General features: G+C 46.1%; 8 protein-coding genes across 8 annotated transcripts; 3 read left to right on the top strand and 5 right to left on the bottom strand.

The window, feature by feature from the left end:
* Positions 1-436: 436 nt before the first annotated feature.
* Positions 437-4,775, bottom strand: N7478_009169 (enoyl-CoA hydratase/isomerase family protein; the record flags this gene model as incomplete). The annotated part of the gene is made up of 24 exons (XM_056925383.1): positions 437-938; positions 1,000-1,351; positions 1,818-1,834; positions 1,890-1,948; positions 2,045-2,197; positions 2,251-2,424; positions 2,480-2,521; positions 2,580-2,591; positions 2,651-2,665; positions 2,718-2,746; positions 2,824-2,867; positions 2,922-2,998; positions 3,049-3,080; positions 3,133-3,520; positions 3,584-3,612; positions 3,677-3,749; positions 3,803-3,927; positions 3,982-4,046; positions 4,105-4,113; positions 4,175-4,214; positions 4,265-4,297; positions 4,357-4,480; positions 4,564-4,587; positions 4,731-4,775. 24 exons carry the CDS (start codon positions 4,773-4,775, stop codon positions 437-439), a joined length of 2,463 nt encoding a protein of 820 aa, XP_056778109.1.
* Positions 4,776-5,147: 372 nt separating this feature from the next.
* On the bottom strand, positions 5,148-5,550 carry N7478_009168 (acyl carrier protein; the record flags this gene model as incomplete). The annotated part of the gene is made up of 2 exons (XM_056925382.1): positions 5,148-5,174; positions 5,233-5,550. 2 exons carry the CDS (start codon positions 5,548-5,550, stop codon positions 5,148-5,150), a joined length of 345 nt encoding a protein of 114 aa, XP_056778108.1.
* A 439-nt stretch (positions 5,551-5,989) lies between these two features.
* N7478_009167 (NAD-dependent epimerase/dehydratase family protein) lies at positions 5,990-7,414 on the top strand (the record flags this gene model as incomplete). The annotated part of the gene is made up of 6 exons (XM_056925381.1): positions 5,990-6,039; positions 6,108-6,450; positions 6,506-6,713; positions 6,767-6,873; positions 6,944-7,224; positions 7,279-7,414. The coding sequence occupies 6 exons, from the start codon at positions 5,990-5,992 to the stop codon at positions 7,412-7,414; spliced, it is 1,125 nt and encodes a 374-aa protein (XP_056778107.1).
* Positions 7,415-7,792: 378 nt separating this feature from the next.
* On the bottom strand, positions 7,793-8,444 carry N7478_009166 (uncharacterized protein; the record flags this gene model as incomplete). The annotated part of the gene is made up of 3 exons (XM_056925380.1): positions 7,793-7,897; positions 7,927-8,076; positions 8,283-8,444. 3 exons carry the CDS (start codon positions 8,442-8,444, stop codon positions 7,793-7,795), a joined length of 417 nt encoding a protein of 138 aa, XP_056778106.1.
* Positions 8,445-10,977: 2,533 nt separating this feature from the next.
* Positions 10,978-12,898, top strand: N7478_009165 (alpha/beta-hydrolase; the record flags this gene model as incomplete). Its single annotated transcript, XM_056925379.1, has 7 exons — positions 10,978-11,190; positions 11,250-11,334; positions 11,404-11,718; positions 11,775-11,890; positions 11,938-12,235; positions 12,302-12,517; positions 12,570-12,898. 7 exons carry the CDS (start codon positions 10,978-10,980, stop codon positions 12,896-12,898), a joined length of 1,572 nt encoding a protein of 523 aa, XP_056778105.1.
* Positions 12,899-13,220: 322 nt separating this feature from the next.
* On the bottom strand, positions 13,221-14,921 carry N7478_009164 (ankyrin repeat domain-containing protein; the record flags this gene model as incomplete). The annotated part of the gene is made up of 1 exon (XM_056925378.1): positions 13,221-14,921. One exon carries the CDS (start codon positions 14,919-14,921, stop codon positions 13,221-13,223), a length of 1,701 nt encoding a protein of 566 aa, XP_056778104.1.
* A 565-nt stretch (positions 14,922-15,486) lies between these two features.
* Positions 15,487-16,573, bottom strand: N7478_009163 (uncharacterized protein; the record flags this gene model as incomplete). The annotated part of the gene is made up of 2 exons (XM_056925377.1): positions 15,487-16,384; positions 16,485-16,573. 2 exons carry the CDS (start codon positions 16,571-16,573, stop codon positions 15,487-15,489), a joined length of 987 nt encoding a protein of 328 aa, XP_056778103.1.
* Positions 16,574-18,273: 1,700 nt separating this feature from the next.
* On the top strand, positions 18,274-22,352 carry N7478_009162 (killer toxin alpha/beta; the record flags this gene model as incomplete). Its single annotated transcript, XM_056925376.1, has 4 exons — positions 18,274-20,136; positions 20,198-20,409; positions 20,530-20,570; positions 20,635-22,352. The coding sequence occupies 4 exons, from the start codon at positions 18,274-18,276 to the stop codon at positions 22,350-22,352; spliced, it is 3,834 nt and encodes a 1,277-aa protein (XP_056778102.1).
* Between the last annotated feature and the right edge of the window lie 985 nt (positions 22,353-23,337).

Below are 23,337 nucleotides of genomic sequence, written 5' to 3'. Positions count from 1 at the left end.
ATCCCCAGTATAAACCTAGGAGTCTTTCTAGAAGGCATCAAGTTTGGGACCTGTTGGCCTAAACATACCGGCTAATATTAAATCAAGCCACTATTTCCTGGTCTGAAGCTACTAGTATCTGGACATAATGAAAAATAACGTCGAAAGTTCCAAGGCTTCTATTCTGAATGCTCTGAACGTTGCTTTTCAATTCTCCTGCTAGTATTTCACCGAACGATGCACTGGCAGGAATAAAATATAGTATCCATATCATATCTCCACTGGCATTTATATGGATACACATGTAGTGATATATACAAATTGTTTCCATAGTAATGTACGTGTGCATTGAGCTCTAAACGAGAAAGGATGATAACCTGAGGGTGATAGTAGCGCCTCGACTGTTGCTACTACTAGGCATATGCCAACATTGAACAGAACGATAGAACATATGAACTCAAAGCTTCGCTTTCCCCTTCTTCTCCCATTCTTCCACATCCCGTAGACCACGACTCTGCACTTCATCTTTCTTCTCCTCAACCTTCTCTCTCCACGCAAGATTCCCAGGCTCATCATCCAAACCATTCAATACCCTCGAATACATCTCCTCCTTCATAGTACCATAAATACCAGTCGCAGCCTTAGTAAGAAGCTTCCGATCATTAACAAGCCCCAGAACCTCATCTAAACCACCGACCCCATCAATAATCCCCGCCGGCAAAGCATCCTTCGCTCCAAAGCGGCGCGCCTCAAGCACCACATTCCGGAAAGTGGTAGGAACCAACTTCTCCCTGAAAATAGACATCATAGGTGTTTGGAGTGGCACACCGAACTCCAACTCATTTACACATAGGAAGCCTTTCGTCGGGTTCTGAATGCGGTAATCATGATACATGGCTAGCATGAATCCGCCCGCAAATGCGTGTCCATTCAGCAGGCACACAGTTGGCATGGGGTATCTGAATCGAATTGATTAGCGATGATTTTTTTTTTTAATTTCATTTAAGATCCAGGACAAACGTCAAAAGTCGGCGGAAAAGTCGCCATAGCCATTTTTCGCAGAATCCTTCAGTGCTCGCCACAACGTCAAGATCCAATCCGTTACTGTAGAACTTGGGGATTCCGCTCGTTGTAACCACAACACCCTTGGGGTAGCGATGCTCGATAATGTCGAGAGCGAGAATGAAGGCATCAATGAATGTTGGGGTCAGCCGGTTATCTGGGGGTGATGTGAACGTCAAAAGATAGATTGTTTGCTGGTCTGGGGCTGGGTTGGTGCACACGATAGAGCCCCCAGTGGAGGTGATCGGGACCGTGAAGAGGGTAGTCATGATAGATACCCGGGTTGTGATGGAGGAATGGGCGGCTCTAGCTGCGTGGGAAAATTAGGTGACTACTTGGAGTATTTATTTCATAATGTAATCAGGAGCTTGTGAGTGTCGGTCAACTCGAATTCTGAATTGTGATCAATAATCGAAACTCCGCGGCATCACATGTTATTTTCTGGGGGCCGATCATGACATAATCGATCCACGCATGCTGACAGAGAACTATACAACATTGAAGGAAAACAAAGACAATGTAAATTAGTCCAATCCTGTTAAGACATAGTAGATAGAGTAAGGGGCTTATAAAGTGTCAAACGAAAAACAAACATGCAGCGTTTACCAGTTGCATGTCTTTGCATTATTCTCACTATATATGCCTTTCTAGTAGAGTCTCTAACGCCATAAAATTGAAGTCCTATTTTTGTTCATAGTTGACGCCGACAGATGATCTATCCAATGTTTGTCTGCCATTCTTCCCTCTATATATCGCTTATTCCAGCTCAATAGTACCGGGTGGCTTGGAGGTCCTGTGGAGAAAATGTTAGCTCAAGCGTCGAGATTGAGGGCAGCACTATGACTTACAAATCATAGACAACACGGGCCACGCCCTCGACCTGGTTGCAAATAGTGCGTGAAACATCCTGAGGTGAGCAGATTAGTAAAAATAACAAAATTAATGGCATCGGGTCATAAGGGAAGGGACAGCCGAGGTAAAATCTCTTGAAGATGTGACTTACAGCGAGGAAAGAGTTGTCAAAGTTGAACACCTCCGCGCTCATGAAGTCACTGGTACGGACAGCACGGAGGATAATGATGTAACCCCAAACACGCTGGTCACCGAAAACACCAACGCTACGGTTAGTATCAAGGCCAGCAAAGGCTTGAGAGATCTGAGAGAGGAGAGTTAGCTTGCACTCGTCCCGAATTGCGTGACAAGACTCACCTGATCGTAAAGACCGGCCTCCTTGATCTTGGTGATGAAGATGTTATCAGCCTGACGAGCGATCTCTACTCGCTCTTTGGTGACGTCGCCGAGAATGCGAATGGCAATACCAGGACCGGGGAAGGGGTGTCGGTTTACGAGAGACTCGTGAATGCCGAGTTTACGGCCAATTGCCTGCACAATTTAGTACAATCCATGACGGTGTTCGCGCCTACAAAGTTTAACTTACCCTGACTTCATCCTTGAACAAGAGTCTAAGGGGCTCGATAAGCTGTAGGCAGTCACGTCAGTTTTTGGTCTTTTGATGGAGAGATAATAATGATACTTACACGCAAACCTTGCTAAAAAAGTCATTTCAATTAGTAAATAAATCAAATGATGCAAGATCAACTCAACTTACGCCATTCATCATACGCTATATGCTGATTAGTTTGATAATTTCGTGTTTGGGGGGTTGTATTGCTTACCTCAGGTAGACCACCGACGTTGTGATGAGCTGTTTTTACTGTCAGTAAATCCCATGGTACGGCATAGAGCAGGATTCTGCGCCCGTGACTTCTTTGGGTTGCTTACTCTTGATGGTGGCCGACGGACCACGCCAGCTCAGGGACTCGATACTAAAACGCCGTCGGCTTAGCTTGGCCTCTATACAACTGAATTAAACAACTTACACATCAGGGTACAAGGTTCCTTGCAAGAACCATTCGACCTTTCCGCTGTTGGGGGTGTGCTCTGCCTCCTTCTCGATCTGGCAAGTTTGTTAGCCAGGCACACGAATCCTTCAGATGTAAAGCTTACTCTAATAGCTTCCTGCTCGAACATATCGATGACTTCGATGTAGTTAGTACTTGGGTTTTCATCTCATATAGCTGAAAAACTCACAAGTGGACCCAATGATCTTTCGCTTCTTCTCAGGATCGGAAACTCCAGCAAGACGGTCCAGGAACAAGTCGCTAGCTTCGACAACGGTGAGGTTAATGCCAAGGTGTTCTCCCAGATTAGCCTTGACCTGCTCGCACTCATTGAGACGCATGCATCCGTTGTTGATGAGGATGGCGTGGAAGCGATCTCCAATAGCCTCACGCATGAGGGCAGCTCCGACAGTGCTATCAACTCCACCGCTAACAGCGCCAAGAACTAACGCACGGTCACCGACAAGCTCACGAATGCGAGCGATTTCAAGCTCGCAGAAGTCGCCCATTTTCCAGCTTGCTTGCGCACCGCAGATATCGACACTGAAGTTGCGGAGGATATCAGTTCCGCAAGGTGTCTAAATTTGAATATTAGATAAAATCGGAGGAAATTAAAGTGGGGTTTGATAGGGAAAACGAACGTGCTCGAGCTCAGGATGGAATTGGACACCTAGTGACATTGTATTAGTATCTGTATTTATGGGGGCGCAAAGACAGCCTGGGGAGAAACAAACCAAAAATGGGCTTCTCAGTATGAGCGATACCAGCGAACTCAGAGTTCTTGGTGGCAGCAATAATGGCAAATCCCTATTACACTGGGATCAGCAACATATCTCCAGAGACCACCGTAGTTAACTCACCTCAGGCAGGTTAATCAGCTTATCGAAGTGAGACATGAAGACAGGAACCTCATCTCCCAAGCCAGCGAAGAGTCGGTCGGCATGAGCGTTAACCTTGGTGACCTTGACGTCGGCGTGGCCGTACTCTGTGCGCAAAAGGTCAGATACGATCTCCATGTGGACTTTTATGATTCACTAACCCCGTGCCTCGCCGCGGGCAACGTTCTTTGAGTCAATGCGCCAAGCGATCTCCTGGCAACCATAGCTGAGTGAATTGTGTTAATTTTAGAGCTGTATTGATCTGATTTTGAGATGAGTCATACCAAATACCCCTATACCTCCTGTATTAGCCTACATTCAGAAACACAAGTGCTGTACAGAGGAAAGACTCACAGAATAGGCACATTGAGATCAAACACAGCGGGATCAACATCTAGAGATATAAGTATAGAAAATAGGCAATTTGGAAGTTGAACACCTTACGGGGTGAGCCCTCATCGTAAACAGAAGCGGGACCTAGTAGCTCAGTCAGATATCGTCATGAATCATGGACTATGTATCGAGAGGTCTCCTACCTCCAGAGAAAACAATTCCCTTAGGCTTCCATGACAGATCAGCGATCTTGGTGGTGCAGGGAAGCAGCTCAGCGAAGACACCGAGAGATCGAAGACGGCGCAGGATGAGATGGCTTGTTTGGGACTTCAACATGAGTCAGTGTTTGCGATTCAAGATCGGAGTTCTGGATGTAATGAAGGAAGGGAGCGGCATTGGAATTGACGTACGCCAAAGTCGAGAACGAGGATAGTCTGAAAAGTCAAAAAGTCAGTCAAATCGTTCATCTTGGATCTATGAATCCATTGCGGGGGTGATTAATCGCAAGTTGCGGAAGGCGAAGATAAGTGTCCAAGGTCACTATTCCAAGTCTTGTTAGAAGGGTAGTAGCACGTACGTCGAAGTTGTTGTGAGGCGCTTCGGCCTCGAGGCTGGTAGTCATTATGGTCGTGATTTTAGCGGCGTATAGAAAGGATTGGGGGTGATCGTAAAGGCAGAATGTTGAAGATATTGAAGAGAGAAAAAAAAAAGTTTGGTACCCCTCGATGCGTCACCCCACATCCACGCTAAAACTATGCTTGTAATTAAAACAGTTACAAACCGTGGCGTATTATAAATCAGCATACAAACTGGTGGTCTTGACCCTTGGTAATATATCGAATGTAATCGCATTACGTTAAGCTAATGACAGGAATGGCCTAGTTTGAGTGGAGAATGATCGGCAGAAAAATTGGGCAGAGGGGCCACCGCCTATATGACCGCCTCCCAAACAGGACACCGCCTTTAATGCTGCCCATATAATCGACTATGCTCTTTACCGCCTTCCAGCGCGTCCCGCTTGCTGTATTATGTATAACACAACATTGGAAAAAAAAAAAAAAAGATAGCATGAGAAATACCGCTTCGCCTAAGATGCCTTGACCAGCTTGCTTTTCCTCGTGGCCACCTGTGTCACCGAAGATAAGGTGGCCCCTCCCAAGATTAAAGACTCCCAGCTCCGCCTGTAGCTCCTTGGTAAGCCAACCACGTAGCTCTACCGCGACAAGTGAGTCGACACCATATTGGTGCAGGGGCTTGTTTGCATCATTATCGGCAATGGTGATACCCAACGCCTTTGAAAGCTTCTGGGCAAAGAATTCAGTGACAACTTCACTGGCTTGAGCCAAAGAAGTTCCCTGCAGCAGAGATGCAACCCCCGTACCGCCAGAGGCCTGCATATCATCATGACTACTAACGGTTTCCTTTGATCAAATGTCGAGTGAGAGGCCGATTCAGCCATTCCGCGCTTCTCACTAATGAGCTGGGAGTTAATTCCCCCCTGTACGGGCCTGCACGTATGCGTATCCACCTGTGATTAGCAATCCGATATATGTCAAAACCTTAATTCTATGAAGCGAGGAAGGTCCAACCCGCTGGAACTAAGGGTCATCAACTTGAAATACATAACGTCGACAATGAATTTGTAATCCGGAGAGTTTTTAACTCTTAGTTCGATCTTCGGTCGAATTAGTCACTGTGCCAGTGCATACTTGATACCACGAAGAACGGTCGGCAACTCAAGAGATAAATAGTTTGTCTGTCCCTTTGACCTATGTCCGTCGATAACTTGAATTATACAAAAGTATTTAGGCTGATCGTTTGAACCTCGTTTTCAAAATGGTCTCAATCAAAACCCAGGTTCTTATCGTTGGCGCCACCGGATACATGTATGTGCATCTGCGAGGGTGACGAGTGACGCCATAATTATCATAAAGGTTTACTGAATTCACAATAGTGGAGGATCGATTCTTTCTGAGCTCCTGAAATCGCCAGATAGTTCTACACTCGCCATTTCCGTCTTGATTCGTCGCTCAGAGCAGGCAAAGACGTTTGAATCGCTGGGTGTTGCCTCGCTTCCATTTCAAGGCCTGGATGATCTGAATGCTTGCAGGGATGCAGCTTCTCAGCATGATGGTACACCGGTCACACTCTGGCCCTTCAATATATTCCTTGCTGACGATCTTACTATAGTTGTAATCAATGCTGCCTCGGCATCTCATGATACTTCTGCTAAAGCTCTGATCGAAGGCCTTGCCCTGAGACAGAAGAATACGGGGAGGAATGCATATTTCATCCATGTGAGACAGTATGCTCAAATGAGAATCATCCTCTCAGATCCTGACATCAATTCAGACGTCCGGAACGTCGATTTTAGGAGATCATCCCTACACTCGCACGGCATCATCAGATCACAAGATCTGGTCCGATGAGAAAGATGACATCTATGAAATGGAAAAGCAACACCCTGAACGATATGGCCAACGTATTACCGATGTTGCGGTTGTTGAGATAGGACTGAGTGTTGGCGTTAAAACCTACATCGTCGTCCCTCCAACCATATGTGCGTCAATTAGATTCCAGAAAAGGAGGTCCCGTACTGATATTAGTTGACAGACGGAATGGGATCTGGTCCATTTGCAACTCTGAGCCAGCAGATTCCCAACCTTGCACGCATGGCAAAAAAGCGTGGATCTGCTGCTGTAATCGAGACAGGAAAGGCCGTAAGACCATCATGACGACAGTGAAATTATATATTATAAAAATTGATACTGATTCAACAAATAATGACAGACCTGGAATCATGTGCACATGTCCGACCTGTCTGTTTTCTACCTTCGACTCTTTCGGGCAGTGAGGGAGCAGCCAGCATGGCTTCCATCTGGCCCGAAGGCTATTTTCTTTGTTGAAAGTGGCGAGCATACATGGCTTCAGGTCAGCCAGGGTATTGCAGACGCCATGTACAAAAGTGGATTGCTGGCCACAAACCAGGTTGAATCGGTTAGCCTGAAGGAGGCAGCAGCGGAGATCACGAAAGGGAATGAGAGTCTGGCTGAGATATCTCTTGCTTCCAAGTATAATACTCCTTCCCTGAACTTCAGATTGGCATACTGATATCTATGATGCAGTTCGCGAGCTCGTGCTGACTTTGGCCGCAATCAATTGGGTTGGAATACCTCGCGAGGATTGGAGGACTTTTTGACGCATTTTGACGCTGAAGTCGAAGCCATGCTACCAGAGTTGAGTTTGGAACAATTGCGTTGACATTTGACATGTCATTTTATTGAACCCATTCGTACCAAGCAACCTTTCCTTATCATCTGAATGTGTTGTGTTGTACGTTTGATTGGCTTAAAATTGGGCAGATTGGGTATTTAGAAAACGAAAGCAAGTTGGGGAAATTTTATGTTTTACATGAATAGAATTTGCTACTTGTTTAAAATGGAGCTGAGCGAAAAAGAACGCATCCCACAGACAGTTCGGGCAGAGGCCCAGATTGAGGACAAATAAGAATAACATACAACAGTCAAACAGCCAAACAGACAAAAATTGAACACCTGACAACAGGAAATTGCGACCCAGGGCATTGTCAAGCAATTATCTACATACTCATTACGTAGGATCAAAACAATGAAATTGAAATTAGACTATACTTCTCAACTCCCGTTGCCATCTTTGCCACCCCAGGACTACGACCTCGTCCATTTCAATTCCTTCGGTGCCTTCTAGATCGAATGGGGCTTCGGTCTATTGCTATTGGATTGAGGAGAACTGACAGTGGTATTGGGACTGGTTTTGGTGCCATCATCGTCACCATTCTCACCACTGTCATTGCCATTAGCGTCGACGTTTTGCCGTGCTTCCTTACCTGGAAGTAAGCCAGAGTATCCGTTAGGAACACCGTTCACGTGTCGCAACCTCCGTCTCTTTTTGACGATATATAAACGATTGATACCATTCAGACTAGTCGCTGTATAGAACCTATGTCTTAGCCACGGGCCTAATAACCGTATCGGTTCCACGGCAGGATCAGCCAAATCAGGCGCTATAGCAACTTATATTATATCCTATTTGGCATCTTTCAAAAGTAGTTCCCATTAAGACCCCGGCAATTCATTTTCAGTGCTATGACCGGTTCAAAGTTGACACGCCCATCAGAGGTTTGCACCCCGATGTAACCAAGCAGAAGTGGCTGTGTGATACGGGATGCACTTGCGGTTTGAGCGGCGGCTGTCAAGGCATTTACGTCGCTTTCGGTGATAGTGCAAATGTCAGCTCCAGTATCATCGTTCATCCAGAGAACGAGATGCTTGTATGGGTTATTTACATCATATGGTGACTGTGACTGTGGCCCTGGAGTTACTGTTTGGTCCCAAGGCTCGTCTTAAAACCCAACCAGAAACTGCATAGCATCTACTGACTGCCGCGGAACAGTACTGGCCCATCTAGGGTTGGCCAGTTTGGGGAGAGCAGGATCCATATTCGTATTAGGGCTCGGAGCTGTCAAATCATCTGGTGGTCGAATCAATTGAAGCGCCGTTGGAACCTATCGTATATCAAACATCATCAGGGAATATTCAAGACAAAGGCACAGACCGAAGAGGTCATGGGATCGAGACATATGGCAAGATTATATTCAAAGACTTCCGATCGGTATTCATACCTTGACACAGGCAGGTGGATTTCCACCTAGATAATTATATCTTGCCGGCCAACAAATTCTGCGTTCCAGAACCTACGGGTCAGTGTGGTGTCACGAGGCTAGAGAAGGCAGTTTGTATTAGTGTCTCTCTGAGCCTGAGCTAGAAAATGTGCACTTTCATATCCCTTCAACCCAAAAGCCTTCCCACCCTTGATTATTCGTGTTCCAAATTTAAAATCCATTCCAATCAAATCTCTGTGGCCTGGTAAGTTGTCTCCCACCTGACCAGTATGTGACATATTCTGGCGGAGTCCGCTCAAGCCTTCTGGCTTTGTAGGCCCTCAAAACAGCTCTTATATTAGGGAGTACATTATGCGGATCACCCTTTTCACGAAGTTGGTTTTTCAGGCCGTGCAAAAATTCTAACCGTTGTGCTTCCTCGTCCGATACTGTAGGCCATTTTTCTCTCAGCGCACTACATTATATGATGTGCCCAATTCAATGAATTCAAAAGCGCATTTCACTTACATTCTATCATCATGGGGCACTTCATTTAGCTCAAGGCCGCAGGCCCATAAAAACTTACTTAATATCAGTCTCAGGCTCTTCGTTTGTCTTGTCCAACTTGCACCCATTCTGACGCCATCTTCTATCTGTAACACCCCATCTATATTGTGCATGGGAAAATTCATTTTGGTGTGTGTCCTTTTCTTAACAACTTTTGACATGCTGTCTCAGGCCAGCTCTGAGGCCAAGTAATCATCCTTCGAACGACGTAAAATTTTAGCCATCTGTTCGACTGATATGTATTCTTTCGTAAATGTTCGAGGTCGGGGGTTTGACACAGAGATTAGTCGGTTGGGGGAAAGTTGAACTCAATTAATGGACTGTCTGAATAGTGGTTTCAGGTTTTGTGAGGTTTGATTACAAGATGTGGTCTAAGATGAGCTATAATGTTCTTTGGCCTAACTCTCCTATTACGATTTGCAATCTTCTCCTTGGAGAAACGTTAGAGCCGCGTGGTTAAAAATATGATTCATTTCGCAGGTTTGGACACCTCATTAGACGAGTTGATCTTTCCCCCAATAAAGTCACATGAAGAAAGCCGGAAAGAAGTCCTTATCCTTTTCCTGATGCTAAATCGCCCATATCTAGCTTATAATTTCAAGGCGGGCCTGAGAAGAGATTTAAACCTCAATTCAAAACCGAGTGCGTGGAAACCTTTGACATTTTCTTTCATCTTTTTTTTCTACTAAGCAGCCTAAGAAGCAGAACGTAACTGCAAAATTAGGCTCGGTTTCGTAGCTAAATGTATCTTCTCCTTTGTCTTTCCTCCTTCAATTCCCGCACTACTACTCCTTCCCGGAATAAAGTTCCTTTGACCAGTAAGTAGTGCAAGTTTCCCTCGCTCCCTTTTCCCCCTCGGACTATTGCTGAAAAATTGACTTTTCGAAACATCCATAGTGAGGCCCGAAAAAAATAAGAAGACTAGGAGAGTTATCATTTATTTATTTTTGAAGCTGGAGAAAAATTGAATTCATTGGGGTCTGCTTCTCCCACCCCCGTGGGGTAGATAAAATCATTGGCTAGAAGGGTGAAATAAATTCATTTAACTCCGTTCCCATTTTACGTATTCCAAGCATTTGAACTAGCATGCTCGCAAGAAAAAAGAGACAAAAGAGATAGGAAAAAGAATTAGCCGATTTGAAGTGAGGGAACTGGCAACAGAGTTATGAATCAGTAGAGAGGTTGTGGCGGAACCTCCGCCCGTGAAGCCGAAACAATCGGGCGTAAGATGTCGATCCGGCTTTTGTTGCCAAAGAGGGTTAACTCATGGATGGAAATATGCGGATGGCTCATTGCTTGCCAAAGGCTTTCCAAGCTTCTCCAGACTCCGCTCCCACGCTAAAGGATTCTCCCCGCACCCCAGTACGTTCTCAGTGGGGAATCAAGAAACACTCTCCGCCATGGTTGGCCATGGTTCCTCTTGGCCTTGAACCCCTCTAATCCTCATGGGCCGACTTCGGGAGAAGGGTGGATATCGTCAAATTGCGTGGGGAACAAGAAGATGCAGTGATCCGGTTGGGATTTATAAACACCCCGGAGAGAATAAATTGAGATCACTCTCAAACCCCGCCACACAATTACTGGTCGCTTGTTATACGGAAATACTTCATCCAGCGAAATGAGAATATCCAGCCTTGGTCTACTAGGCCTCGTCGGTCTGGTGTTAGGCTATCAAGACCAGCCTTATTACGCAAACTTGACATGGGAGGCTCCTCGCACACTGTCAAACTGGTCGAATCTCACCGTGGAAACACAAACAGGGACATTCATTGGCATGTTGAACGATACCTACCCCAACGTCCGACAATTTCTCAGAGTCCCCTTCGCCAAGGTGAGTGCCACGAGGCCATGAGCGGAATCTGCTGTCAACTAGCTGACATCTTGATATAGCCTCCAATTAGTGATCTTCGCTGGATGCCCCCAAACAAGCAGGAGAGATCATCGAAGAAAATTGACTCTACATTCTTTGGTCCTGGTAAGCTATTAGTCGTGAAGCCTTTGAATTCAAGCCCATTCACGATTCAAAAGCTGACACTTTGTTTAGCTTGTCCACAATACGTTCCTTCGGCATGGAGTATATGGAATGCGTATCAGCCTGCGAACCTGCTGATCAGTATTGGCGAAAACTTGAATCAGAGCTCTACAGCTTGGTCGACCGCCGAAGACTGTCTATCGCTTGCGGTGTGGACCCCTGCATATGCTAATAAAACATCCACGTTGCCAGTGTCGCTGTTTATTACCGGTGGCGGTGGAATTACAGGTGGAATAGACATTGCTTCTCAGATACCCACACCCTGGGTCTCGCGTACTCAGGAACATATCGCAATCTCTATAAACTATCGCGTGAATATTTTTGGCAGTAAGACAATACTACTTCCTGAATACGAATTCGCACCAAAATTGATTATTTGCTAGATCCCAAGTCGAGGGCACTGAATGAAACTTCGCTTAGTCTTCTTGACGTTAGGGCTGCGGTTGAGTGGGTGTATGAGAATATCGAAGCCTTTGGTGGCGATAAGAACAATATCTTCGTTGGTTTCCCCTTTGCGTGCCATTTCATTGTCTAACTTATAAACAGTTGTGGGGGCAAAGTCAAGGAGCACTTCTCACTCATCTGTACACTCTTGCCTTTCCGGACGACCCTATTGCAGTAAAGTTTGGCGTCATATCCCAAGGAGCGTCGGATTCAATTAATATCACCACTGCCGGAGATGTCTATCAAGACTTCGATATCGTCGCGAAAGGGCTTGGATGCAACTACGGGGATGATGCAGACGCAGAGCTGGAATGCATGCGTCAAATATCCTGGGTTCAGATCGAAGAATATATAAATCGCTACAATGGTACCCCGTCAATTTCTTTCGCAGAGTACCTTCGTAAGTTCAAGTTTCTTGTTGCCCGCGGAGACAAATTCTGAATAAGGAAGTTACTAACGTCTCCAGCCGACGAGAGATATATTTTCTCCGACCAGGCGAGTCGATATGCCGAAGGGAAGGTTGCCCCAGGCCCCTCGATCAGATCCGACACAGCTAGGGAAGATCCGAGCACCAATGCTACGGACGTGAGCATGAATGAGGGAGTATCGGATTGCCGTGCTCTGTTAGACTCTGAACGGCGGGAGTCAATTGGTCTTGACACCTACCGCTATTACTGGGCCGGTCAATATCTACTATATCCACATTAAGATGACTATAGACTGACATATACCAGGAAACTTCACCAACATCAGTCCAGTCCCTTGGTTGGGAGCCTTCCACTGGACAGATCTTTTTATGATATTCGGTACCTACCACTTGGATGTAGGTGAGGTCAGCCAGCTAGAGGTTGATACCTCTAGGACTATGCAGGACTTTTTCCTAGCATATATGAAGAATAGCAGCACGTTTTCCACTCTTGGCTGGCCTGCCTTCAATGCCAGTGCTTCCGATGGTGGAATCGTCCTGGAATTTGGAAATGGCACGACAGTGAAGAATATCACTGGAGGTTGGTTAGATGCTGGTTGCCATAATTCGTCGATTCCATTTCGAATCGATGGTTAGTACGCCTGCACTGGCCATCAAGAATAGAAGGTGGAAGATGATAAGAGTTGGGTTTCGGGGTGCTTACGCTCGAAAGGAAATGGGCAATGAAGTAAATAGTGGGTGGGTTGTTGTTTGAGGTTAGTGCTATATCAGCTCTGTTAATTTACAATACGGTTCCACCTATCCGGGCGAGCATTGTGAATTGTATTAAGTTCTCATCAACCTTATTGACCACACAGTAGAACAGATCAAAAGATAGATACAAGCTCAAATGGGTAGTACCCTCAGATTCATTGATTAGTAAAATGAGGTTCAAGATAGTATAAGTATGTTTTTTCGTCTACTCAATTCTGTCATTGACCATGAACCGCTCCAGCTCATCATTCTTCTTCGCCAATCCCAGAGGCGTATTTCCCTCTTTGTCTTCTGCCAAAGGGTCGAGCCCCCTAGCCTGGAGAACTTTGAACCACGCGGCTGCCCTCTCAGAAGCCAGGGTGCCTACCAGATGAAGCAGTGTCTGCCCTTCTTCATTTCTCTCTTCAATGTCATAGCCCCCTTTCACAAAAATGCCAAGAACCTCTTCACAGAGAATGCGGTAGCCTTCCTGATCGTCTAACTGGTCATGATGAACTTGATCGTCATTCCCGGTCGTAAAAAAGAGTTCTAATGCTGTGCGGCCATCCGCATTGCGCGTCTTGGGGTCTACCCCTCGGTCGAGGAATACCTGAAGCAAACGCTTTTGTTTGTGACCCACGCGATGATTTTTCTCTCCCAATTTACTCGCCGCAAGATAATGAAGGACAGTATTTCCTCGACTATCACGGACTAGTGGGTCGGCGCCGGCAGAAAGGAGCTCATTGACAGGGACTTCGACTTGATAAAGTGACTCAGGGGCGTATACGGGAGTCCAGCCAGAGTGGCCACCGATGCCCATCCATCGTATCGCCATATGAAGGGGATAGAACCCGGCCTTATCAGGTTTGTTGACAAGACTGGGGCAGCTTTTGACTAGATATTTGATCGCTATATCGTTGATGGAAGGCAGATCCGTTACATGCTTTTCTTCGTCAAAAATTAGATGAAAGGCATTTCTCCCGTAGTTATCCACGGCCAATAGGTTTGATCCATGGGAAATAAAAAAATCAAGTAGAGATGGCCCAATGCTTCGTGTAGTAGAGGGGCGCTCAAATGATCTCCATGCATTATCGGGTTGTGGGAATGGGTTTTCAGCCATTCCTTTGTCACTTCTAGCATCACTGACAGTGGTATAGATTCCATCAACCGCGCCATCTAAGCCGAGCCTGCTTAGACAAGCGGCCAGGAATAATGTGCGACCTTGGGGATCTCGTCGTTCAACGTCAATTTGGTCTCCTAGGAAGTCGAGTATAGGCTGCACAAATACACCCATCTCAAGTAAAGAATGAAGCACGCTGCGTACACCGTATGGATGCGGGAAACGATCCTCATAGTCGATCCAGTCTCCCATATCATTATTGCCGAAGGGGCTACCAACAAATTCATAAGAATCAAAGATAGCGTTCGGATCTGAATTTGGATCAAGACTGAGGCGTTCAAATTCCGACTTACGCGCTTCGTCGATGATTCCGCGCCGGGCAAAAAAGCCATAGTCGAGATCTAACGTTTCATCACTCACCTCTTCCAGATCAACGGAACTCCCTGGAAAGAGAGGTTGCTCTTGGTGGAGGATTATGGGTTGACGGAATAGAGCATAAGGGTCTGCGCCATGTTTGAGTAGGGCTTTCATCAGACGAGTGATACAAGTCTTATCCCTGCCACCACGCCTGGTGGCCCCATAAAGAGGCGGTTCCTCACTTTCATCTTCATAAAATCTGGGCGGTAGAGCATTCTTCTCGCCGCTAGCCCAGCCCTCTTCCACACCGGAGAGCACGGATTCTAAGTCATCGAAACGTGCATTTGGATCGACACCTGAAGCCAACAGATCCTCGACGAGTCTAATATTCTGGTTACCTGCAGCTCGACAAAGCTCGAGAACAGCGAAATCCCGGATTCGTACTCGCATATTGCTTGTCTGTCAATTATTTTCAAGTATGTGGGGTGCAGCGGGAAGGGAGAAGGAAGGAAAACGCCGGAAGAGAAGTGTCTAGTCTTAGGAGAAGGAGCGTACCCCCACCCCACACGTCTACACGCTGTGCGGTCCAATAATTGCCCGGCCCAGGGTTAACAGAACTTTCTGATTAATTACATACACCCTTGATCGGCAGTCTACAGGAATAAATTTTTGGCACAGTGGGTCTATATATGGAGCACAGGGATAGGGGTTAGTGCCCCACTCCTTCCAAGGTTACATTGTGTATGTATGCGATACTCCGGCCATTCGAATTGTCCACAAAACGGGGACAGAAAAAGGAAATAGACCAAGCCATCAGATCGGGAGAAATATCAAGAGAATAAAGAGTAATTATATGGCATTTATACCACGTATCTGAAATATGAGACGGACATAGAAAAGTCCGCCGCAACTTGATACCTCGTTTTTAGGTCGAAATGCAAATAGATACAAGACACACAAATTGTTCCAACTATTTGCCAACGGAGCAGAATATCGAGACAGTCGAAAAATGTGATCAAAGTTTGACATTGACCCGCTCACACTGGCCATTATAGACTGAGCCTACCGCAGCTTGCAAGGCTGTCCAATGCTCCTTGTCTGTGCCACCGCGAGTGCGTTGCTCCTTGCAAGCTGTAACTAACTGATCCTTAGTCAAATCTGGATTGGCAGAAAGAGTGGCATCGGCATCAAGTGCGTTAAAATCAGGAAATCCCAGACCAGTATTGATCTTTTTGGTTTTGATCTGGACGTTCAGCTCTGGATGTTTTGTATCAAGCCGCTTCTTGAGACCGTTTTGGCCGATACGGAAGGTCTCGTAATCCCAGAGTCGTGTCTTGTAAGCGGACTCGACACAGTTTTGAGCTGCTTCAACCAATTTGGCCCCATTTCTGTAATCTTTGGGCTTTGAGCTTAGTTTCTCAACCATTGGATATTTGGAAGCGATATGGGGGAGAAACTTCGTAACTTGGCTTCGAGCTTCGGTGTAGCTGGTGGCGCCGCGAACAAGTCGCGCTGAATCGGCACCGTCGGTGTATCCAGCCTTATATAAATTGCCGAATAGCTTGATTAGGGCGCCTTTGTTCTCCCAGTTGATCTGCTGCTTCGAAAGTTTATCCAGTGAAGGGGCGAATTCGTCCAAATCTTTACGTTTGCTCAGAGCAACCTCAAGGCTCGCTGGCTGGCCATCGGCATCTAGAATGTCTTTCCCGTTTATGCCATAGACCGTCTTTGTGACCTTTTCCGAGTTTTTATCAGACGGATCTTTTGGAAACTTCCCTGCGCCTATTCTTGGGTACCAAATGTACTTTAGAAATTGCTTAAGGTCACACTTTCCGTCCTTTTGGTCCTCTCCGATCATCTTTGCTGCGCAACCCGGCGCAACAGATCGTGTATCACTGGTCTTTCCATCCAGACTTTCAAGTAGATACATATAATAATATGACATACTTTGAGGTATCAATTAGCTTGATGTAACCCCACCAGAACAATCTTGCGAGTTTGGTATAGTCTTACTTTTCAATGGTACCGCGTTTGTCGTACGCGGCTACTGGGCCTAGGAAGGTACCCAGTAACAGTACAAGATGAAGTGTAAAGAACTTCATCTTGCTGATGTTGACAAAAGGAATGTAACGATTGGAAAAAGTTGAAGAGATTGAATGATTGACGACAGTTGGAAATGAAGGGAAGTCCTTATTGCGACATAAGGATGAAGAACCGCACTCGAGACAAAGTTTTAGACAAAGTCGGCAGTGCTACCATGTTCTTATGCATAAGAACATGTTGAAAATTGCATTGGCGGGAATTGGCGCTACCCCTATTCATTTTACTATAGTCAGATAGAACGGGAAAGGGTCTTATGGCCCCCAAATTTGTAAATAACGGAGTGGGGGGTTCATTTGTTGTAATGGAATGGCCAAACACCCTCTATACTCTGAAATATTTTCGGAAAGCTTGTAATGCTGCACCAGAATTAGTGTTTGGGAGCTATGGGAATCGATACTGTAGAATGCGAGGTACTAATTTAGCGCGCAGGATGGGGTCAGTTAGTGCGCGGACTTAGTCTTGGCAGGGGTCAAACCACCGGACGAGTTGGACCATGGTAGGGGTTGGGCCCATATAGCTCGGGGAATGATAAGGGGAAAAGGTGAGGCCGGTTTTTAAACCCATTTCTTTTGATAAAAAAAAGAAGCGAATGGTTGCCTAGAACATTGATCTTACAGTTGCGATACATACAGTATCAAATCCGCCAAGCTTTCATAAAAGGCTTGACGGATTGTGTTGAAGAAGCTTGATCATCCCGTTCTTGGCAGCTGGTTACCCTGTGCAGATCACGGCCCCCTTGTGGATACTGACGGCTCGCTTGGGGCCAAGCGATAGCGATCAGGGTTCATTTTGGGCATTTTGTGCGATGAAAAAAATGCTCCGCAATGAGTAGACCAATCCTCAGCCCCCGGTGTTCTACCGAACTGAAGATCTTCGGCATTTAGTCAGACAGCGGCACCATTACCTACATGCTGCAAACTCTGTTTTGAGCTTAATATACAGCCGCAAAGGGTTCAACATACAGAGAGATGCACTCCACTTGCATTTGTAGCATTGCTTATCACATATATTCAATTTTTAGGAAATCACTGAGACTTAGTGGAGAAGTCCGTGTGTCAAAATAGTACATCTCCGCTCAAAATTTACTACAAATTTCTACGGATATTATTACTATGTTGCAGGTTTTCCATTCTTGGCCTGTCCTATCTGGAGCCTTACAGGTATGCTGCCATCGGCCTTGGATTGTTACTACCCGCGACAGAGCATTACAGATATTTACAGGTGGATCAAATGAGTGGGGGGTGTTTTTTGTTGTTGCGCGCGGTTTGTATTGGGATCGACAGCTTAGCTCAAGAAAAAACTGGATATCACCAGAAATCTTTGACAGCTGTCCGTGCTAACAATGGACGGAGCGTGGTCTTTGGCCCCAAATGGAGCCCTCGAACTTTCGATATGCGGATCCCATAGTCGTCTCACCGGAAAGCCGGGACTTAGTGCAGGAGAAATGGCTGCTTCGTACAGGAGAAGTCGGTTCTGTAGTTTGAAAGTAGAGTAGCTTCTGATTTCCTATATGTAGGCGAGTCTCTACGCCTTCTTGGAATTTCATTCAACCCAGCATTTTCGGATTCTCTCGTTCATACATTACACTCTTTTGGATGTATATCCTTCTTTCTTCTCAATTTCTTTGATTCCGACGACCTATTCATTCCCTTATCACCAGGTCTTTTTTCTTTTTGTTTTTAGTTGGACTTTTGCAAAAATGCTGCTGCCCAAGGGCACGCCAGCAATTGGCTTGGCATTGATGTCTGTTGCTTCCATGTCAAATGCCTTTCAATCTTCGTTGCAACCTTGCCCAGCTCCCTGCACCACCGATTCCGATGAATGGACTGTCTACTCCTCAGTCGACCGCATCCGGTACTGCACCGAGCCTATGCTGCTAAACATTCCACTTCACACAGACCTCGAGGCAGAAAAAGGCATTACCAAACTCCTTGTCTGCACTGCAAACAGCACAGCCGACAGCGAAAGTACCTCAACTATTTCAACTAGCCATTCCTCTACCAAAGGCCATCACGGAATCTCCCATAGGCGTTTCCACACCAGAGACTCTGATTCTTGCCCTTCGGGTGAAAAGCGAACCATATCATTGGATTTGAGCACTGTTACAGGAAATTCTTCCACTTCTGACAGTACATTCCAAGCTATCCTCAAGCATACCGAAGATAGCTTTGTGAATTATGCGGATTGTGATACTCGACATGTGTTTGGCTACTACAAGGGTGTTGCAGTGGGAGTATACCTGGGGTCTGCCGTTAACAATAAAAAAACCGTCTCATCTGTGTTTGAGCATATGCGCCAACAATCTTCGGGCGCCAAGGATGTTGAGAGCATGACCATGCAGCGCTGCAATGATGTTTCCAATGCGAAATCTATTGTCGGTGTTGCATTTGATACGACTGGAAACTTAGTTTCAGTGCAAAAGTCTGTGGCATCATGGCATGCAGGTCAATGTGCTGAGGCCGTTGGGACCAGCACTACCATCGACGCTGTCAAGATCTCTGAGACACCTTCTCAGTCCGCCACTAACAGCAACAGCACGGTTTCCGATCACCAGCTGTCTAAACGCGGCGATTGCAAAGTTACCTCAGTGGGCGGGGGAGATACCTGTACAAGCATGGCAAAGGCTTGTGGTGTTTCCTTGGCCGATTTTAAGAAGTACAATACCGATAACGATGTGGACTGCAATAATCTACCCGTTGGTACACGTTTGTGCTGTGATGCGGGAACCCTTCCAGACATCGCCCCCAAGGCAAACAAGGATGGCTCCTGCCACTCGTACAAGGTCCAGTCAAATGACAAATGCAGCACAATCGCGGCTGCAAATGGAATCAAGGCCTCTGATATCAGTGACTTCAATGACGGCACTACCTGGGGCTGGTTCGGCTGCAACAACCTTCAAGTTGGTAGCTATATCTGCTTGAGCAAGGGCGACCCGCCAATGCCAGCAGCACTCTCAAATGCACAGTGTGGTCCTCAAGTCACTGGAACAAAGAAACCAACCAATGGTACCGCACTTGCTGATCTCAACCAGTGTCCGCTGAAGTCATGCTGCGACATCTGGGGTCAGTGTGGTATCACTCCTGAGTACTGTACCAATGTCACAGGCTCAACTGGTAACCCAGGAACAGCACCCAAAAACAAGAATGGCTGTATCTCCAACTGTGGCACAGAGATAAAGAAATCTGAATCTGCTCCGGCCGAACAGTTCAGGGTCGGATATTACGAGTCCTGGAATTATGACCGTCCCTGTCTGAACCTTCGTGCTTCCGATATCGATGCCGATACGTACACCCATATTCACTGGGGCTTTGCTGGTATTAGTGACGATTTCAATGTCACCATCAACGATACATATGGTCAATGGGACGGGTTCAAAAATATCTATGGGTCAAAGAAGATTTTATCTTTCGGTGGATGGGGCTTCTCTACCAGCACCTCAACTTACGATAAGCTTCGAGAGGCTATGGATCCAAAAAACGTCGATACCTTCGTGGAAAATGTCTACACCTTTATTGATGCCAACGGTTTGGACGGAGTCGACTTTGACTGGGAGTATCCTGGAGTGAGTACATCGAAAATTTCGTCTTCGGTTGCTGGATAACATACTAATGCATTTCATGTAGGAACAAGACATTCCTGGCATCCCGAAGGGTCTTACCTCTGATGGTGCTAATTACCTAGCATTCCTCAAGAACATGAAGCTCAATTTTCCCTTCGATAAGACCGTTTCAATTGCCGCTCCAGCCTCCTACTGGTATCTGAAGAACTTCCCTATTGAGGAGATGTCTAAAACCTTGGACTATATCGTCTACATGACCTACGATTTGCACGGCAAGTATCAAGTCTCCACTCTGACTTTGTTTGCATAGCTGACATGTGTTCTCAATTTAGGTCAATGGGATTACGGCAAGGAGTGGACCCAGGAAGGATGTTCTAATGGAAACTGTCTGCGCAGTCAAGTGAATCTGACCGAGACTAATTACGCCCTAGCAATGAGTAAGCGACTTCTCTCTTTAATACATACCGTTACTACAGGTCTGCATACTCACGATTCATTTAGTTACCAAGGCTGGTGTCGACTCTACTAAGATCATGGTGGGAGTTCCAAGCTATGGCCGCTCGTTTGGCATGGCGGATAAAGACTGCACTGGCCCTAACTGCCACTACACCGGAAATAGACTTCATTCTACCGCTGAGGAAGGTCGTTGCACAAAGACTGCCGGGATTATTGCCCAGGCTGAAATTGAGGAGATGATCAATCTCAACGAGTCGACCAAAGCGTGGTATGACGAGGGATCTAATTCGAATATTATTGTGTGGAACGACACATGGGCTGCGTACATGTCTAGCGATACTATGGCAAGTCGCCAGGGCTACTACAAGAGTTTCAACTTTGGCGGAACCATTGACTGGGCCATTGACCTGATTGAGTTCAGTGGAGATGATGGAAATCCCGAGACTGACTGGACTGGCCCTGATGTGCCCGACTTGTCTGACTGCACTGCAAGCTATGACACTTTGGATGAACTTGAAGATGCCGCCGACTCGATTCCAGAACACTGCCAGACTCAATACATGTTGAACACTTTGTCGACCGTATTGAGTGATGCGATGTCCAACTACACCGACCTTATGAATGATGGATACGACAAGAAGTTCAAGATCTACGCGGACAGTGTTTCAAGCAACGCTGGCGCCTCGGTCCATGACTATGTCTACAAGAACGGCAATAAGTACTTCACCTGCAAGGTGGATGAAGACCTCATGTGCGCTGATAAATGCTCCGACAAATTGTACAACTGCGACCTTTGCAAGTATTTCACCGGGAGCTGTACCGAGAGCTGCGACAGTCTCGGCTGCGAAATGGATCACGAATTCGGACAAAAAAAGACAAGGCGCCAATGGCAGACAATCTCTGAGCCATGTCCACCAGACAACTCGCAGCGATTCCAACGAACGGGTGAGAACAATCAATACGAGAGCATACACTGGACACTCGTGGACGACAAGTCCGCTGATTTTTACTCCGATCTTTACACCACAACTGGTATAGCCAAAAAGTATATCTCGTTTGGTACATATATCTTCCAAGATGACTGCAGCGGTGATGTTGAAGATGACGATCCTTGTTATAAGACCGGTCGCGATTTCAACATCCCTAAAGCCAGCGGATACGATTCATCTGATGTCGACAATCCCAAGGATACAGCCAAGAAGGGTCTTACTCGGTCCGGAAATCTCCATCCACAGGTCCAGGATATTTTGTTCGGAATCAACACCGACACTTTCACCGGAAGTGGAGCCGATGTCATTGATGCCATTTCAGTTCCTATCCTTATGATCTCCTCAGCTGTGGAGCAAATGGCAAAGGTAGAGAGTGTCGCAGAGAAGATCAGCGCAGAGGAAAAGAAAATGAAAGAAGAGGAAATCATTGGTGGTTTCATCGCTGCTATCCTGTTCTTGATTCCTGTCGCTGGTGAGGTTCTGGGTAGTGTTGAGGGATTGGCTGATATGGCTACGGTTCTCAGTATCGCCGGAACTGCCGCAGATATCGGCTTGGGCGTTGAGGATATCGTCAAGCACCCCGGCAACGCTGCTTTGGATATCATGAACATTGTCTTCGACCTTGGATCTTTGACTTCCGTTTCTAAGGCTTCAAAGGCGGCCAAAATCCGCCGTGATCTGACCGAGACTGAGATTACTAACCTTGGAACAAAGGTTAAATCTGGCCTCAATAGTCTTGAAAAGGTCACTGGAAAGTGCGTTGCCAAGGAGTAAACACTGAATATTTTTCACTACATCTGAATCTTTCACCACAATAATCTTACCCATCGCTTCTGCCCTCGCCTCCGAGTCCGAGTGGCCTGTTTGACTCGGAGGTCTTGAACTTCATTCAATAAATATTTCGCTTTGTATCCACGACGAACAAAACTTTCGACTTTCAACTTTTACATATTCAACATCAAATCCATCGAAAACTAATACTCACTGTTGTCCCTTCCATTATGATAAACTTTGTAAAAAAAAAAAACTTCAAGTTCTTTTAGATACATGCAGTGACTTGGAAAAGCTTCCAAGGTTCAAGTATTCTTGGTATTGGACTTAGCTAGTAGAAACAACACACTCTGGCTCTCTGATATTCAGTTTATATATTCATATACTAAGATAACCCGAATCTCTCCATCACACGTATGTCACATAGAGTCGACTATGGGGTTCTCAAATTGTCGCACTAAGACCTTCTTCAGGATCTTCTGGTTATTGAATGAGACCAGGCTTGTCGCCAACGAGCCATATTTATTGGGGTTCGACAAATATTTATAGATGATAGGAATCTCATCCTCCTTGTTCTCTGTATGGCAATCAGTCTTCGTGGGGGACGGAGAGCGAAGATTCTGTCTAATCTTCAATCACGTTGGCTTTGGCTAAATGCGCGCAGTCCTTCAATAGTGGCGCTGGCATCTGTTACCATGCTTCTCCTTCGTGAAGGCGTACTTAGACGTAAGTGCTGAAAAGGTTGTCGATGGAATCACCCGCTCTCACCCATCTCCCCAGAGTCTGTCCACCACGAGGATACAAGCTTATGGATCGATATACTCCAGACAATCGTGACGTGCTTTAGTCAACATCGGAATCTCTTTCTCTGCTCTCGGGGGTACATGTTAATTCATATTTACATACAGCGCTGTCGAGGACTTATTTTTCATATAGCAGCAGAATTACACACTTTGCATCTTTCTCAAATCAAGTACTTTACGCCTAG

The sequence above is a fragment of the Penicillium angulare genome, assembly GCF_028827245.1.
Source record: "Penicillium angulare strain IBT 27051 chromosome Unknown utg000005l_segment0_segment0, whole genome shotgun sequence".
In the NCBI taxonomy this organism is placed as follows: domain Eukaryota; kingdom Fungi; phylum Ascomycota; class Eurotiomycetes; order Eurotiales; family Aspergillaceae; genus Penicillium; species Penicillium angulare.
Note: the sequence above shows the minus strand (reverse complement) of the source record. Positions and strands in the feature narration are given on the sequence as shown.